At 62.3% G+C, this 13,177-nt stretch overlaps 2 protein-coding genes across 7 annotated transcripts in view; both read left to right on the top strand.

Moving 5' to 3' along the window:
- The first annotated feature begins 1,677 nt into the window (after nt 1–1,677).
- Nucleotides 1,678–9,221, top strand: ARRDC1 (arrestin domain containing 1). Of its 2 annotated transcripts, none has more exons than XM_072747994.1 (8): nt 1,678–1,856; nt 6,813–6,923; nt 7,383–7,433; nt 7,532–7,686; nt 7,914–8,096; nt 8,194–8,370; nt 8,442–8,877; nt 8,953–9,221. In XM_072747994.1, the coding sequence occupies exons 1-8, from the start codon at nt 1,739–1,741 to the stop codon at nt 9,015–9,017; spliced, it is 1,296 nt and encodes a 431-aa protein (XP_072604095.1). In that variant the 5' UTR covers nt 1,678–1,738; the 3' UTR covers nt 9,018–9,221. The 2 variants fall into 2 exon arrangements, with proteins under 2 accessions (XP_072604095.1, XP_025843728.1); XM_025987943.2 differs by lacking the exon at nt 1,678–1,856 and adding an exon at nt 2,856–3,273.
- Nucleotides 9,222–12,243: 3,022 nt separating this feature from the next.
- The window catches only part of EHMT1 (euchromatic histone lysine methyltransferase 1), a 144,253-nt gene continuing 143,319 nt past the window's right edge, over nt 12,244–13,177 (top strand). For 3 of the 5 annotated variants that reach the window (XR_011999768.1, XM_072747992.1, XM_072747990.1), the window contains exon 1: nt 12,280–12,364. Coding sequence is in view for 4 of the 5 variants with exons in the window: in XM_072747992.1 (XP_072604093.1) it covers nt 12,302–12,364 (63 nt within the window). In the remaining variant the exon portion in view is untranslated. Of the gene's footprint in view, nt 12,365–13,177 lie in introns of all 5 variants that reach the window. The other 2 variants (XM_072747993.1, XM_072747991.1) reach the window with 1 other exon arrangement.

Raw genomic sequence — 13,177 nt, 5'->3', positions numbered from 1 at the left:
GGATCACCCACGTGGATTCTGGAGGCACTAAGAATTCCTGCAACAGTGCTATTGGAGACAATGACAGAGTCAGGAGCTGCAATCACCAAAAAATAAGGGGGGCTGACCCGGGCTTTGAAGATGACAGTAACGGTGCAGCAGGTGGATTATCAGTCTGAGAAAATGTGTTAAAGCTGGGAGCCCTTGGTTTGGAAGTTCTTCTGAGTCAGGAGGGCACACACTCCAGGCCCAGACCTGGGGTGGGGTGTGTGTGTGAAAACAAACATCTACAGCTGAGAGGAGAGCATGTTTGCGCAGACCCCATAAGTGAGAGCACAGCAGAGCTTTCCAGGACAGGGGATGGTGGGTGACCAAGCTGACTTGGGGGGGGCGGTTCCAGTTTCTCACCTTTACTTTATCTTAGTGCAGCCAACACAAAGATCTCGCTCTTTCCCTGAACGCTCCCTTCTTGACTTGTGCTGTGGACTTGGGCATTTATGGGTTGTCCACAATCCTCCCCAGGCCCACAGGCACCCTGAACTCCTAGTTCGGGGGGAATCCCTCCATTTCCATGGTACCGACAGGCAAATATCTTAAGTGCGGCCAATCAGACTCCTCCCCACACTCCCAACACCTGAGTCCCCAGAGAGCCAGGTGGGGCCTGGAGCTGGCTGCACCACACTCCTGGCCCCCCAGGCCCCTCCTCTGTCTCAGTCTGGCCCCGTGGGATCCCTCCAGCCTACAAACTCCTTTCCTTTTGCTGCAGGGCTAGATCCGGTTTCTGTGGCTTTCACCCCAAACTCTTGGTGTCATCAGCGCTCTGATTTGAGTCACCCTCTCCAACCGGGGCCTGTCAATCTGTGGTCCTTTGTCTTCCTCACACTCGTGCGGACACCTACTTAAGGCGCGTCCTGTAATCTGCTCGTGGTGACTTTGTCCCATCCCCAATTTATCTCCAAGCCAGTCTAGATACAAAGACTACGCGCCCTCCTTCCGGCGCTCGCGGCGCAAGGATACCCCGCGCAAGCATCGCCCTCCCTCGCTGCGCTCCCTCTCTGGCCGCAAAACACCGGGTTCCCGCTCCTCAAGCCCTCCCAGATCCCAGATCCCGCAGGTCAGAGGGGGTCCCTCCTCTCTCACCCCCCCCCCCCCGACGCCGCTTGCACAGTCGGGGACCCACATCTTCGGGGCTGGGGGGCTCCGGTCCGCGGCCTCCGCGCGAGTCTCGCGAACCCCCGGGTCCACTCGTCGCCCACCGCAGGGGCCCGGCCCCCCCATAGGGAAGAGGACTCTGGGCGCTGGGGGGTCCGCCCCCGCGAGGTTCTACCCCCCACCCCGAGCGACGCGGGGCGGCCCTTCGCAGCGAGCACGCCGACACCTGGCAGGACTGGGGAGGCGCGCCGGCGCGGGGCGCCCTTAGACAGGTGAGTCAGCCGCTCTGCCCCGAGCAGCAGGCGGCGCCCGTGCGCCGGGCCGACCTCCACCCGTGGGCGGGCCGGGAGCTGGTGCAGGGGAGGGAGATGGGGAGGGAGATGGGGCGGCGTTGAGGGGCCCGGAGCCCGGTGCGGGGGGCGGGCGGGGATTGGAAGGGGACTCTTGGGGCGGGGGATGGACCCTGGGGGCGGGACGGGCCCGGGACGGTGGGGGGGCGGGCCCGGAGAGGGGCGGGCCCTGGAGGGGGCGGGCCCTGGAGGGCGGGGCTGGGAGCGCGGCGGCGGGAGGGGGCGTCAGTGCGCGGCCGCCCGCTCAGGGCGGCGGCATGGGGCGGGTGCAGCTCTTCGAGGTCTGCCTGAGCCACGGTCGCGTCGTCTACAGCCCCGGAGAGCCGCTGGTGGGGGCCGTGCGCGTGCGCCTGGGGGCGCCGCTGCCCTTCCGAGGTGGGCGCGGGGGCTTCTCTGGGGAGGGCCGGGCCGGCGGGGCTCAGGTGGCCGCGCAGCACCTGCGGCGGGGCCCGCGCTCCCGGAAGCGGCAGCCGGTGGCGCTCGGCCGGGACCCGCGGAGCTGGAGGCGCCTCTTGCCGCCCCCGCCCTTCCCTTCCTGCCGGCCCGGGGAGTCTTGGGCCCCGCCGCCGGCAGGCAGGGCTGGGGTGCGGCGGCCGGGCGGCGCATACTGGCCGGGGTGGGTGGCTGCTGGCCGTTGGGGCGGGGCAATGATGCCAGGGTGGCTCAGTTCTTCCGCATGTGTCCTTCCTGTTCTCTCCCCCTGGGGTCGGCCAGAGTCGGGGGCGGAGATTTAGATCTTGCCCACCTTACGAAGGCCACTCTGACACGGACAGACGCACTGTCGGGTCTGCAGGGTACGCTGCGCCCTGCACCTGCTGGGCCCTCACCTGGAGCCTGGCCCACGCTGGGCTTTCTCTCCCACACCCCCAGGTCCCTGGTGCAGCCACTCAATCCTCATGGTTCCCCCGACGCACCTGCTTCCACCCAGGCTAAGGCCTGGCCTGGCAAGCTGGGAGGGCCTTGGTCATCCCAGTGAGCATCTAGGAGCTGAACCCGAGGCCTTTTGCTGGTGCAGACATCTGGGACTTGGGGACCGGGAGTCAGGTTGCTGCTGTGGCCCTCGCTAGGGTCTGTGCAGGTGCTGGCCTTATTTGCCTTCTGACGTGTGGACAAGGCCCTGAATGGGACTTCAGGGCTCAGCCCTCAGGGTGCGGTGGGCAAAGCTGCACCCCAGGGACTCTCTGCCTGGTTGCTGGTTCTGCTCCCACTGGACTGCTGCTCCACCTTGGCATGCTTGGCCAAAGCCATAACCATCAGGCATCCCTCTGGACTTTAGATCCTCTGAGTCCTTGCATGGTGGACCAGTCAGTCCTTCTGGTGCCTGCTGAGAATGCCCTTGTCCTGATGAGTCTGACTCCTGACTTTGACATGTTTGAGGTCACAGGGTCTAGGAAGAAGCTGAGTGGGTAAAGGTACCTCTGGTCAGGTGTCCAGCCTTGTGGGGCCTCCTCCTGATGACTCACTTGCTTTCCTGTGTCCTCAGTTGGAGCTTGGGGTTTGGGTGGGGTAGTTATGGTTGTGGCAGAGGGCACAGCAGTGATGGTGCAGCTCTTCCCTGGGGTACAAGTGAGAGATGAGAAGTGAGATGGGACTGAGGGGAGAGCCCAGGGCACAGGAAGGAGGAGTAGGCTTGTGGCTAGAGGGATGGCAGACATGAGACCCCGCGCAGAGCTCACTGCTTGGCTCATCTGCGCAGTCATGCTTCCGCAGCTGGGGCCCAGGGCAAACAAACCGCTACTGACCAGTGTGGAGGGATGGCCTGGCCTGCGCAGAGTCCCCCAGCTTCCATGAGGTAGGTGAGATGTGGGTGAATGGATGGTTGGGCCACAGGATGCTGAGGGAGACCCTGCTGATGGTCCCCACTGTAAATGTGCTGGCTGAGCCGCTGAATAGGGGAGGGAAGATGGGGGCATAGGCTGAAGAGTCAATGGATTAAGACTCTGAGCCAGAACAGTTATTATTCAGATTGTCCCCTGGGACATAGACGGATCGCGGATACCGAGGCCATTCTGGGGTTTCTTTCAGCCCTGCTTGGGTTTGGAAAAGGAAAGACCACGGTTCTTCTTTCTTTGTTTCATTCAGAAGATACCTGTTGAGCTCCTACACCAGCCAGTGATGCAACAGGGAGGCCCTCCATCACTCTAGGAGGACGTGGAGGTGGGGAGGCCCAGGCCTTCCCTGGGTGGCTCCTAGTCGCGCCCGCTAACTCCTTGTCTGACAGGGGACAGAGATGGTTTGCACTCAACCATGAGAACACTGGCTGCCCCTGGAGCTAATGCAGGAGAAAGCTGTGGAAGGAGTCGGTTTCCTGGAGTCCAGGTCCAGCAGAGCATGAGGCTGGGGGTCCTGCAGGAGTGCCCTGTGCTCTGCTCTCAAGGGCAGGCATTGAGGGCAGGTGGGGCCCAGACAACAGCAGCTTTCAGCCCCTGGCTCTGCCATCACCCTGAGCTCTCACTGTGGGGCAGACACCATTCTCCCCACCTGCCGTGGACCAGCTCTGAACTCTCAGAGCAACCCTGGGATAGAGCACTGCTGCTGTTCTCACGTTTTGGTCTTGGGGACAGGACAGATGGACATGCCTCACAGCCGGAGCTGTAGTGAAAAGATGTGGCAAAGGCTGGGCTGCTCCAGGTCTGGGGGAGCTGAGGTGTGTGAGATCTAGCGGGCCAGGATGAGGAATGAGCAGAGGTCTTCTTGGTCAGATGGCAGATGGTGCGAGGGACAGGGGAGTGCTGGCTGGAGCAGAAGGTTCCAGAAGTTACCCTGGAGCACAGTCCACATGATGATGTTCCTTAGAGAACTGCAGTGGCCACAGACCTGCAGATGGACGCGTATCCATTTGGTGCATCCAAGCACTCTTAGAACTGAAACACCTTTAAACCCAGATGCTACCTCAGGGCACGTTGCTGTGAGCTGGAGGGTGCATCTGACCAGAACACGTACCCCCCCTCCCCGCCCCTGCCTGGTCCTGTGGCTGAGCCACGGGACACACATAGACCCACATGGGACACACAGACACACGGGACACACATGCTGGTGCCATGGGACTGCTCCCCTGCAGGAGCGCATCTCCCTCGCATGGGGCAGGAGGGACAGTCCTGCTGTGTGTGTCCCTCCCCCTGCCTCCACAGTCCCCCTGTGGAGGAGAGTGGACAGAATGGCCATTTGACTCCAAGACAGTGATTGGAGCTGCTCACTCAGGTCACCACAGGGCCTTCAGTGTGTGCAGAGGGGCCCCCTGCCTGGGCCTTGGGAACGTCTTAGGACTTGGGCCCCTCTGGGATACCCTGAGGGGAGGCTGATACCATTTGTGTTTCTGAGATCAGATGACCCCGTGTCATGTGCACCTGAATTCTGGGGGCCGTTTTCGGGCTGGATGGGTGACAGTCTTAGCCTCCCTGCCATTGGACATGTGGGCTGTGCCTGGATAATTTGTTGTTACAGACAGGTTGCTCACAGCTCCTGGGTAGACAGGGTGGGTTCTGAGAACTGTGGGTACTCTGGTGTGTGTGTGCATGTGTGCACGTGTTTGAGTGTGTAAGGTCCCAGCAGATCCTCCTGTTGCTTTGCCAGGTCCCTGGTAGCAGCTCATGGTGTGATTGCTGTAAAGATTGTGTTTTTCTATCTCCTCTCCAACACTAGTCAGAATATTTAATATTTGGCAATCGGATAGGGTAGAATGATAACTCGTCTGAGTTTCTCTGGTGTCTTCCGAGGTGGGGTGTCTGTTTCTGTCGTTTGCTGCTGTGCCACACCTATGACAAACCACCCCTAGACTAAGTGGCTTAAAGCAACCGTTTCATCATGGCTCCTGGCGTCGTGGATTGGGAATTTGGACAGAGATGGGCAGGTTGAGGCTTCGGCTCTCTACATCATCCACTGAAGTCACCTGACGGTTTTCAGCTGACACTGGGCCGATCAGTCTGGGGAGTGCCAAATTCCTTTGGGTCCCAGAATTTGCAGGGCAGCCAGCTCCAAGGTGGAGTGCACCCTCCCGCCTCTGTGGGGAGTGTAGACTGCTGTGGCATCTGGATTGCCACGCATCCCCTCTCTTATCCAGCCCACCCCACTGTGTTCCTCTGGGGCTGCGGGAGCCTGTGGGAGCACCACAGGTGTCGCAGATCTGTAGGGTGGGAGCAGTTCGGGTCTGGCCTTGGGAGGGGACAGCTGATGGGGTGTGGGTTAGAAATCTGGGCTGGGGTCTAGTCACGGGCCCGGTGCCGGGGGGCGTGCAGGACAAGTCAGGGCTCCCTGGGGGAGAGCCTGGTGGTCCATGAGTGGCCAGCAGGAGGCTTGCTTGGTCGGGGTGAGGCTAGCCTGGGGAGACTGCACATGTCTGATGAGGCTGGCCAGGAACCTGCATGGGTTCCTGGGCACTTGGGATCCTGGGTTCCTTCCACTAAGTGGCTCTGTCAGAAGGTGTTGGATTCCAAGTGCCCTTTTTCTCAGCTGACCATCATGTCAAGGGATGGCAGGGAGAGGCTGGGCAGGCAGGCTGGTGTTTTTGGCCTTGTCTTAAGCCTGCAGTTATTGGCGGGGTGGAGCTGCCGGGCTATCCGGGGCTACTCAGCACTGAGCCTCGGCTGCCCCAGCTGTGCTGTCTCCCCTGGTTGTCCAGCCAGGGCCTCTGGTCACAGTGCTCTCTGGGCTTGTGTCCCCTGGAGTGGGGAGTTTGAGTTCCTAACCACAGAAAGGTGGTGGTGACCTCCACTGCAAACGGGCCTAATCTAGGCGTTTCCACCAGCGAGTAGGGCAGAGGACCTCGGCCCTTGTGGGCAGGACTGGTCCGGAAGTCAAGGGTGTGCCAGACTGTTGGGTACTCATCAGCTCGGGCAGGTCTGACCACATTCCTGCATCCTGAAGGCTAACAGTTAGCTTCCTGGAGCGTGAAGAGGCACCTCCCAGCCTGGTTGACTTGCCAGTGAGGCCACATGTAGTGAGGTTGGCAGTTCATAGGCTTTTGTCGTCATTGGTGCCCCAAGCATCCCTTGTAGGGAGCTGAGTTTCCACAGGTCTGCTGGGCCCAGGGTGGCTGGGAACCAAGGTTACCAGGTGGGGGATTGTGTGGGACATCTGGGTGACTGCTGGGGCCCTCCTGTTCTGGACTTCAGGACAGATCTGCCTCTGTGCCTTATCACCCTGGCTCCCTGGGACTACCCCCAAATGTGGGATGGACAGAGGTATCCTCTGCAGGGCACAGGCCACTTGTGGGCCCATCAGAGGCCCAGCGCCCCTTGGTGCTGCGAGCTCTACCTGAATCTCTGTGATGGGGGGCAGGGAGGGGCCCAGGCCTGTGGCTGCCTGGACTCATGCCATCCCCCTGCCTTGCAGCCATCCGGGTGACCTGCATGGGTTCCTGCAGGGTGTCCAACAAGGCCAACGATGCTGCGTGGGTGGCAGAGGAGGCTTACTTCAACAGTGCTCTGTCGCTGGCTGACAAGGGTGAGTCCAGGAGCCTGCACTTGCCCTGGCACCCCAGGGCAGACATTGGTTGAGAGTGGGGCCTGTCTGTCCACCACAGCTCCCCATTTGCTTCTGGGATCTCTGTGCTGACCCACCCTCTGGAAGGGCTTTGTACCAGATGTGTTTCTCTGCCTGAAGGCATGGGGCATTGCCTGATAGGGTCTGGGGAGTTGAGGGGGCCACATCTTCTGGGTGTGGGTGGGCTCCGGCCCCTGGCAGAGCCCTGTCCCCCTTTCCTCTCCAAGCCAAGCTCTTGTAACCCGTCCTCGGCCCAGGTTGCGGCCCTGTGCTGCTGTGGCACCGGGAGGCAGAGGCTGGGAGACCCAGGAGCCACACTCAGTGTGAGATGGCCCACTGCTGTGCCTGCTTCTGGCCTCTGTCCAGTGGCGTCACCTCAAGGCTCCTGAGTCCCCCCCGCCCCCCGTCTTGTCTCTGCAGGGAGCCTGCCAGCTGGAGAACACAGCTTCCCCTTCCAGTTCCTGCTTCCTGGTAAGAGCCCAGCCTTGCCTGGCCAGGCCTGGTGCTGACGGTGGTAGACAGGAGGTGGAGCAGGGGACAGTGGGTGCCATTCCCTGCTCTCTCTCCAGCCACAGCACCCACATCTTTCGAGGGCCTCTTTGGGAAGATCGTGTACCAGGTGCGGGCCACCATCGACACACCACGTTTTTCCAAGGATCACCAGTGCAGCCGTGTGTTCTATATTTTGAGTCCCCTGAACCTGAACAGCATCCCAGACATCGAGGTGAGGAGGGAGTGATGGTCTCCTAGGTACTCCCCACTTTCCCTGATGCCCTCTCTCCAGGTAAGACGAGGTGGCGGGATCTAGAAGAGCAGCAGCTTCTCTGCCCTGAGCTGACTGTGTTGTGTCTGGGGGCAGGGCACATCGGGGTTGAGGGGGCTTGTCCAGGGGTGAGGGAGACCTGAGCTGCCCACACCCCCAAGGCCCTTCATTACTCTCCTTCTCTCAAGCAACCCAACGTGGCCTCCACTACCAAGAAGTTCTCCTACAAGCTGGTGAAGACGGGCAGCGTGGTCCTTACTGCCAGCACTGACCTCCGTGGCTACGTGGTGGGGCAGGTGCTGCGGTTGCAGGCTGACATCGAGAACCAGTCAGGCAAGGACACCAGCCCCGTGGTAGCCAGTCTGCTGCAGGTCAGAGCCTCCTCTGGCTGTTAAGGCCTGTCCCCACGGGGCTGGAAGAGGGGTAGGCGGCTGGCCTGCCCAGGCTCACAGGCTGGCTTTTCCCTAGAAAGTGTCCTACCAGGCCAAGCGCTGGATCTATGATGTGCGGACCATCGCAGAGGTAGAGGGTGCAGGCGTGAAGGCCTGGAGGCGGGCACAGTGGCAAGAGCAGATCCTGGTGCCTGCCCTGCCCCAGTCAGCCCTGCCAGGCTGCAGCCTCATCCATGTGGACTACTATCTACAGGTGCGAGGGTCGCAGGGACTGGGGTGGGGCAGGCGGCAGGCGGCCTCGCCTCACTCTCCCATCCTCCCCAGGTCTCCCTGAAGGTGCCTGAAGCTACCGTGACCCTCCCTGTCTTCATCGGCAATATTGCTGTGAACCATGCCCCGCTGAGCCCCCGGCTGGGCCCAGGGCCGCCTCCTGGGGCCCCAATCCCTGTGGTGCCCTCAGCACCACCCCAGGAGGAGGCTGAGGCTGCAGCCAGCAGCCCCCATTTTGCAGATGCAGTCTCTCTCTCCACGAAGAGCCACTCACAACAGCAGCTGTTACCTGCCACCTTCGGCTCCATGCCCGGTGCCCCTGAACCCCGCCCTCAAGATGGCAGCCCTGCTCCCCACCCCTTGCCCCCTCCCTTGTGCATCTCCACAGGTGCCACCGTCCCCTACTTTGCAGAGGGTTCCGCAGGGCCAGTGCCCACCACCAGTACCTTGATCCTGCCCCCAGAGTACAGCTCATGGGGCTATCCCTATGGTGAGTGAGGGGCCTGGGGCCTGGTTGGGGAGAGGGCACCAGGAGCTCCACGCAGACCTCGCTCTCTCCCCACAGAAGCCCCACCGTCCTATGAGCAGAGCTGTGGCGGTGCAGATCCCAGCCTGACGCCCAGGAGCTGACCCTGTGCTGTCTTCTCCGGGTGGGCTGACCTTTGCCCTGGGACCAGGCACCCAGGGCCTCGTGCCTTCTTCACTCCTGGCCTGACCCGGCCCACTCAGGACCCCTGCCCGGCTGCTCCTTTCAGCCTCCACCTGGGGCCCAGCCTCTCCCCGGGGCCTGGGGCCTAGAGAGATGCCATGTAAATAAAGTGCTTCGTTTGTAGAGCTGGTCACCGGCTGGCCTCTGGGCCACCCTCCTCCTGCCTGCCCAGTGCAGTGCGCAGGCACGTTCCCCACTCCTGGCCCTGCTCTCCTTTCCTTCAGACCTGGGAGCCTGCCTGCCTATGGGCTGTCCCACCCCCTCCGGGGCACAGCCCCTCTCCTGGGTTCTGGGCCCCTCTTCCTGCCAGCTGTCTAGGTTGGAAGACTGGCTGGGGGAGCGGGACCAGTGTGGGCTGGGTGCCTTTAACTCATCCTCATGGTTCTGCTTCAGGATGCACCCTCCAAGCGGGGCTGGCAGGTGTGGAGCCTTTGTTTAACTTAAAATGTATTTGTAACACGGGGAGAGGACCACCCCTGTACCGTTTTATTGACACACCTTGGGTTTGCCCATCTGGCATCCATCGTTCTGAATGGCGGTTCAGAACGGCGGCAGAATGTCCTCCTGCACTAGAGGACATCTGATGGGGGGTAAGGAGGAGGGCTGGCCCAAGTCCCCGCCCCTTGCGGGGTTCCCTTACCCTTGTACTCAAGCCTCAAGTCCACGGCGGCCGTGTCTGGCTCTGAGGGAGACCGATGCTTGTCTCCCATCCAAGGGTGAACACACAAGCCCATGCCTGCTCCTGAGGTCCCTTTCAAATGCTGAATGTTGTCTAGGATCCAAGGAACCCAAGAACAAATAAAGTCAGGGTTCGGCAGAGCAATGTTTCCCAAAGGAGGATCCTGCAGATGTTCCAGGGCTGAGGGGAGGGCCTGTACATGCCCAAGGGGGCCAATGATCCTGGAACGTGCTTTGGGAAAATACTGGAGGTGGGATTAAGATAAGAGTTTGGGTTGAAATTCCGTATCTGACATATGGTGAGGGGGTGACCTTGGACAGCTGCCTCAGCTAATCTGTAACAAACCTACAGGATTATGAGTGGACATACCAGACCCCCCCGCCTCCCTTCTAACCCCCAGTTGATTTCTTGTATACTAAACAGTTGAGAAGTACAAGATTTGAGCCTAGTGACATAGGTGTCATTCTCAAGTTGAGGCTTCCACCCCTGGGTCCAGGGTGGCCCTTCCGGATTTCATCATCACCCAGTTTGCTAATTTCTTGGGAGCTACAGGCTGGGACGTAGATGGTATCACGTGTGCAAAAATCCCACTGGCCACTCTTTCCAGTTGGAAATGTGCTCTTTAGCCAGGCAGCCATGTACCCAGCTAGAAGTGTTACTATTTGTGGGACAAGGAGAGGATGAACATTGGAGAAAAGCTCAAAGTATGCCACAAGGAGGATAATCCATAAAACATCTGCTAGCGGTAGCCTCATAGTTAAAACCTGCGTGGGTTTCAATCCCATCTCTGCCTCTCGGCAGTTAGGCAGCCTTGGGTGCACTCGACTCCCTTGCTTTGGCTCGCTCCCTCAGTGTGGGTAACAAGTGTGCCTCTCAGGGCTGACCCACTGGTCATACAGTTCACACGGCACATGTCAAAACCAGCGTGTGACATGTCAGCGACCACACCAGGATCAGATGGGTTGTGCTGACAGTGCAGAAGGGGAGCATGTCCTACTTCTGGCACAGTCACTTACGGCTGGTGTTTGCCTGGTGAAGGATGTTTCCTTCACATCAAACTTATTCAACAAATATTTGTCTCCTTCCTGCTAAGCATTGTTGTAGGGATTAGGGCACAGGAGATAAAACTCCTGGACTGTCTGGGTTACATTCTAGTGGGAAAGACAACATAGCAGTGGAGTGCCATGGAATCCAACAGAGCAAGGAAGTTCTGGGGTGCAGTATGGTTTCCAACAGGCTGGTGAGGGAAGGCTTCCTTGAAGTGGTGGTATCTGAGACCCTGGGGGTGGGGGAGAGCATTTCAGGGAAGGGACAAAGGAGGGCCTGCCTGGCAGGTGTGGAGATGGGAGGACAGTGACAGGCACGTGTGGGTGCAGGTGGCCTGGGTGTGCTGTGCTGACCACAAGTACTGGGCGTCCAGTCGCCGGCTCCGATGGACTGAGGTCCTAAGCCTGTTGGGAGCTGCCTGAGGCTGTCCCAGAGAAACGTGGGGAGACTTCCCGGGTGCTCACACCTGTCCTCCTCCTCTGCATCGTGTGCACGGTCAGTGGTCACCTCCGTCATCTTCCTGGGGTCCCCTGGGACCCAGCCCTCCTGAGCGAGGGGGAGACAGATTAGCCCTCCAGTCAGGGTCTCCCCAGTTCCTGCTGCAAAGGCTAGCCAGAGAATCCCAATTTCCATCTTTCCTTCAACTCCCAGAAGGTGGTAAAAAATAAGTCTGGCTGTGGGAGCGGGTGGGCGAAGCCAGTTGATGGGATGCTTGGTGCGCAGCAGGCTGGCGGGCAGAGGCCGGATCAGAGGGCCGGGGCTGCGGAGGGAGGCAGCCCCGCGGGGGCACACCCCCTGACCGCAGCGCCCCGGCCCGGCGGGGGCCAGCTCCTGCTGGGGGCATCCTCCAGCCACCCCGGCCTCCCAGTCAGGGCACCGTCCCCACCCAGGGAGGGCGGAAGCGCCCGCTGGCCGGGGCGTCCCGAGCTGGACCATCACCCCAGGTGGAGGCCACACTGCTCACTGAGGCGTCCTCCTCGGCGGCGCGCCCGCGTCCCCGCCGGCACCCGCTCCCAGCGCGACATCCCTCGGCCGGGGCACCCCCAGCCCGGGGCGCGGCCCAGAAGCACCCTCCAGGCGGGCACTGCCCAGCACGCCGGGAAGACCCTAAACCCGGGTACCGCCCTAGGACGCACGTCACGATCCGCCTTCTGCGAAGGCCGGCGGAAGCCAAGTGTGTCCGGGGTTAGAGGTCAGGGGTCCTTCTCCACCCCGGCCAGGCCACCGGAATGACCACGTAGAAGGAAAAGCTAACTGTGAAAACCGGAGAACAACGCCCGGCCGGCACGACGCCCCCGGAAGGCCACTGCGCCCAGCCCCGCCCCCCGCCCGGCCCGCGCGTCCCGGTTCCGGTCGGCGCTGGCTGGCGCCGGAGACGCCGCACGCGGGGCCGCAGTGCGCCGGCGCGGGCGCGGGCGCAGGCGCAGACGCGTGCGACCAGCCCCGCCCCGCCCTGAGCCGCGAGGCGCGGGCGGGGCGATGGCGCGCGGGAGGGGCGGGGCCACGCTGCGGGCCCGGGCCATGGCCGCCGCCGATGCCGAGGTGAGGAGCGGGGCGGCGGGCCGGCGGGGGCGGCGGGCGCGGAGCCGGCGGGCGCGGAGCCGGCGGGCAGGCAGGGCGCGCGGGCGCAGGCGGGGGCGCCGAGCCGGAGGGGGCCGGGCGGGCCCGCGCCTCCCCGCCGCCGCCGCCGCCGCCGCGCCTCAGGCCGAGGCCGGGCCGAGGCCGCCGGCGTCCGGGCCGCGCCGCGCGGGGCGCGCTTTGTGCGGCGGGCGGGGGTCGGCCGGCGGGCGGGGCGCGGGGTGAGGGCCGGCCGCCCGGGTCCGCGTCGTCCGCCCCCGCGCGCACGGGGCCTCTGCGGGGAGCCCCGCGGAAGGGGCGGAGGACAAAAGGGAAAGTGGGGCGAGCCGGCCAACTTCGCGGCGCGAGCCGAGGCGAGGCCGTCCGCTCCCCGCGCCTCTCTCTCCTGCGCCCCGCTGACCTTTCACTTTGTTCCGAATAGGATGGCACTGGCTTTAAGGAAAAGTTGGCCGGCCCGGCGCGCTTCTCCCCAGACAATGCTGCCCAGCCCTGGCGGCTGTCAGAAGCAGGAAGGCACGACTTCAGTTTATTTCTGAACAAACTGCCTCCACGGGCTTTGGATCTAAAAAGTTCCCGTGGTCTCGCTCCTGCCGTGTAGGCTTCCCTTTTGCTAATTGTGGACGATAGTTTGTGTCCCAGCTCGTGGCCGCGCGGAGACCAGGCTCTCATGCGGGGGGACCTCTGGCCTCGCGGCGGAGGGAGAAGCGAGCGGGAGGCAGGGAGCCCGTGGACCCAGTGCGGGATCCCATGCGGGAGCTGTGCGGGCCCCGTGCGGGC

The sequence above is a fragment of the Vulpes vulpes genome, chromosome 2 (genome assembly GCF_048418805.1).
Source record: "Vulpes vulpes isolate BD-2025 chromosome 2, VulVul3, whole genome shotgun sequence".
In the NCBI taxonomy this organism is placed as follows: domain Eukaryota; kingdom Metazoa; phylum Chordata; class Mammalia; order Carnivora; family Canidae; genus Vulpes; species Vulpes vulpes.
This window is presented reverse-complemented; position numbering and strand designations above follow the sequence as displayed.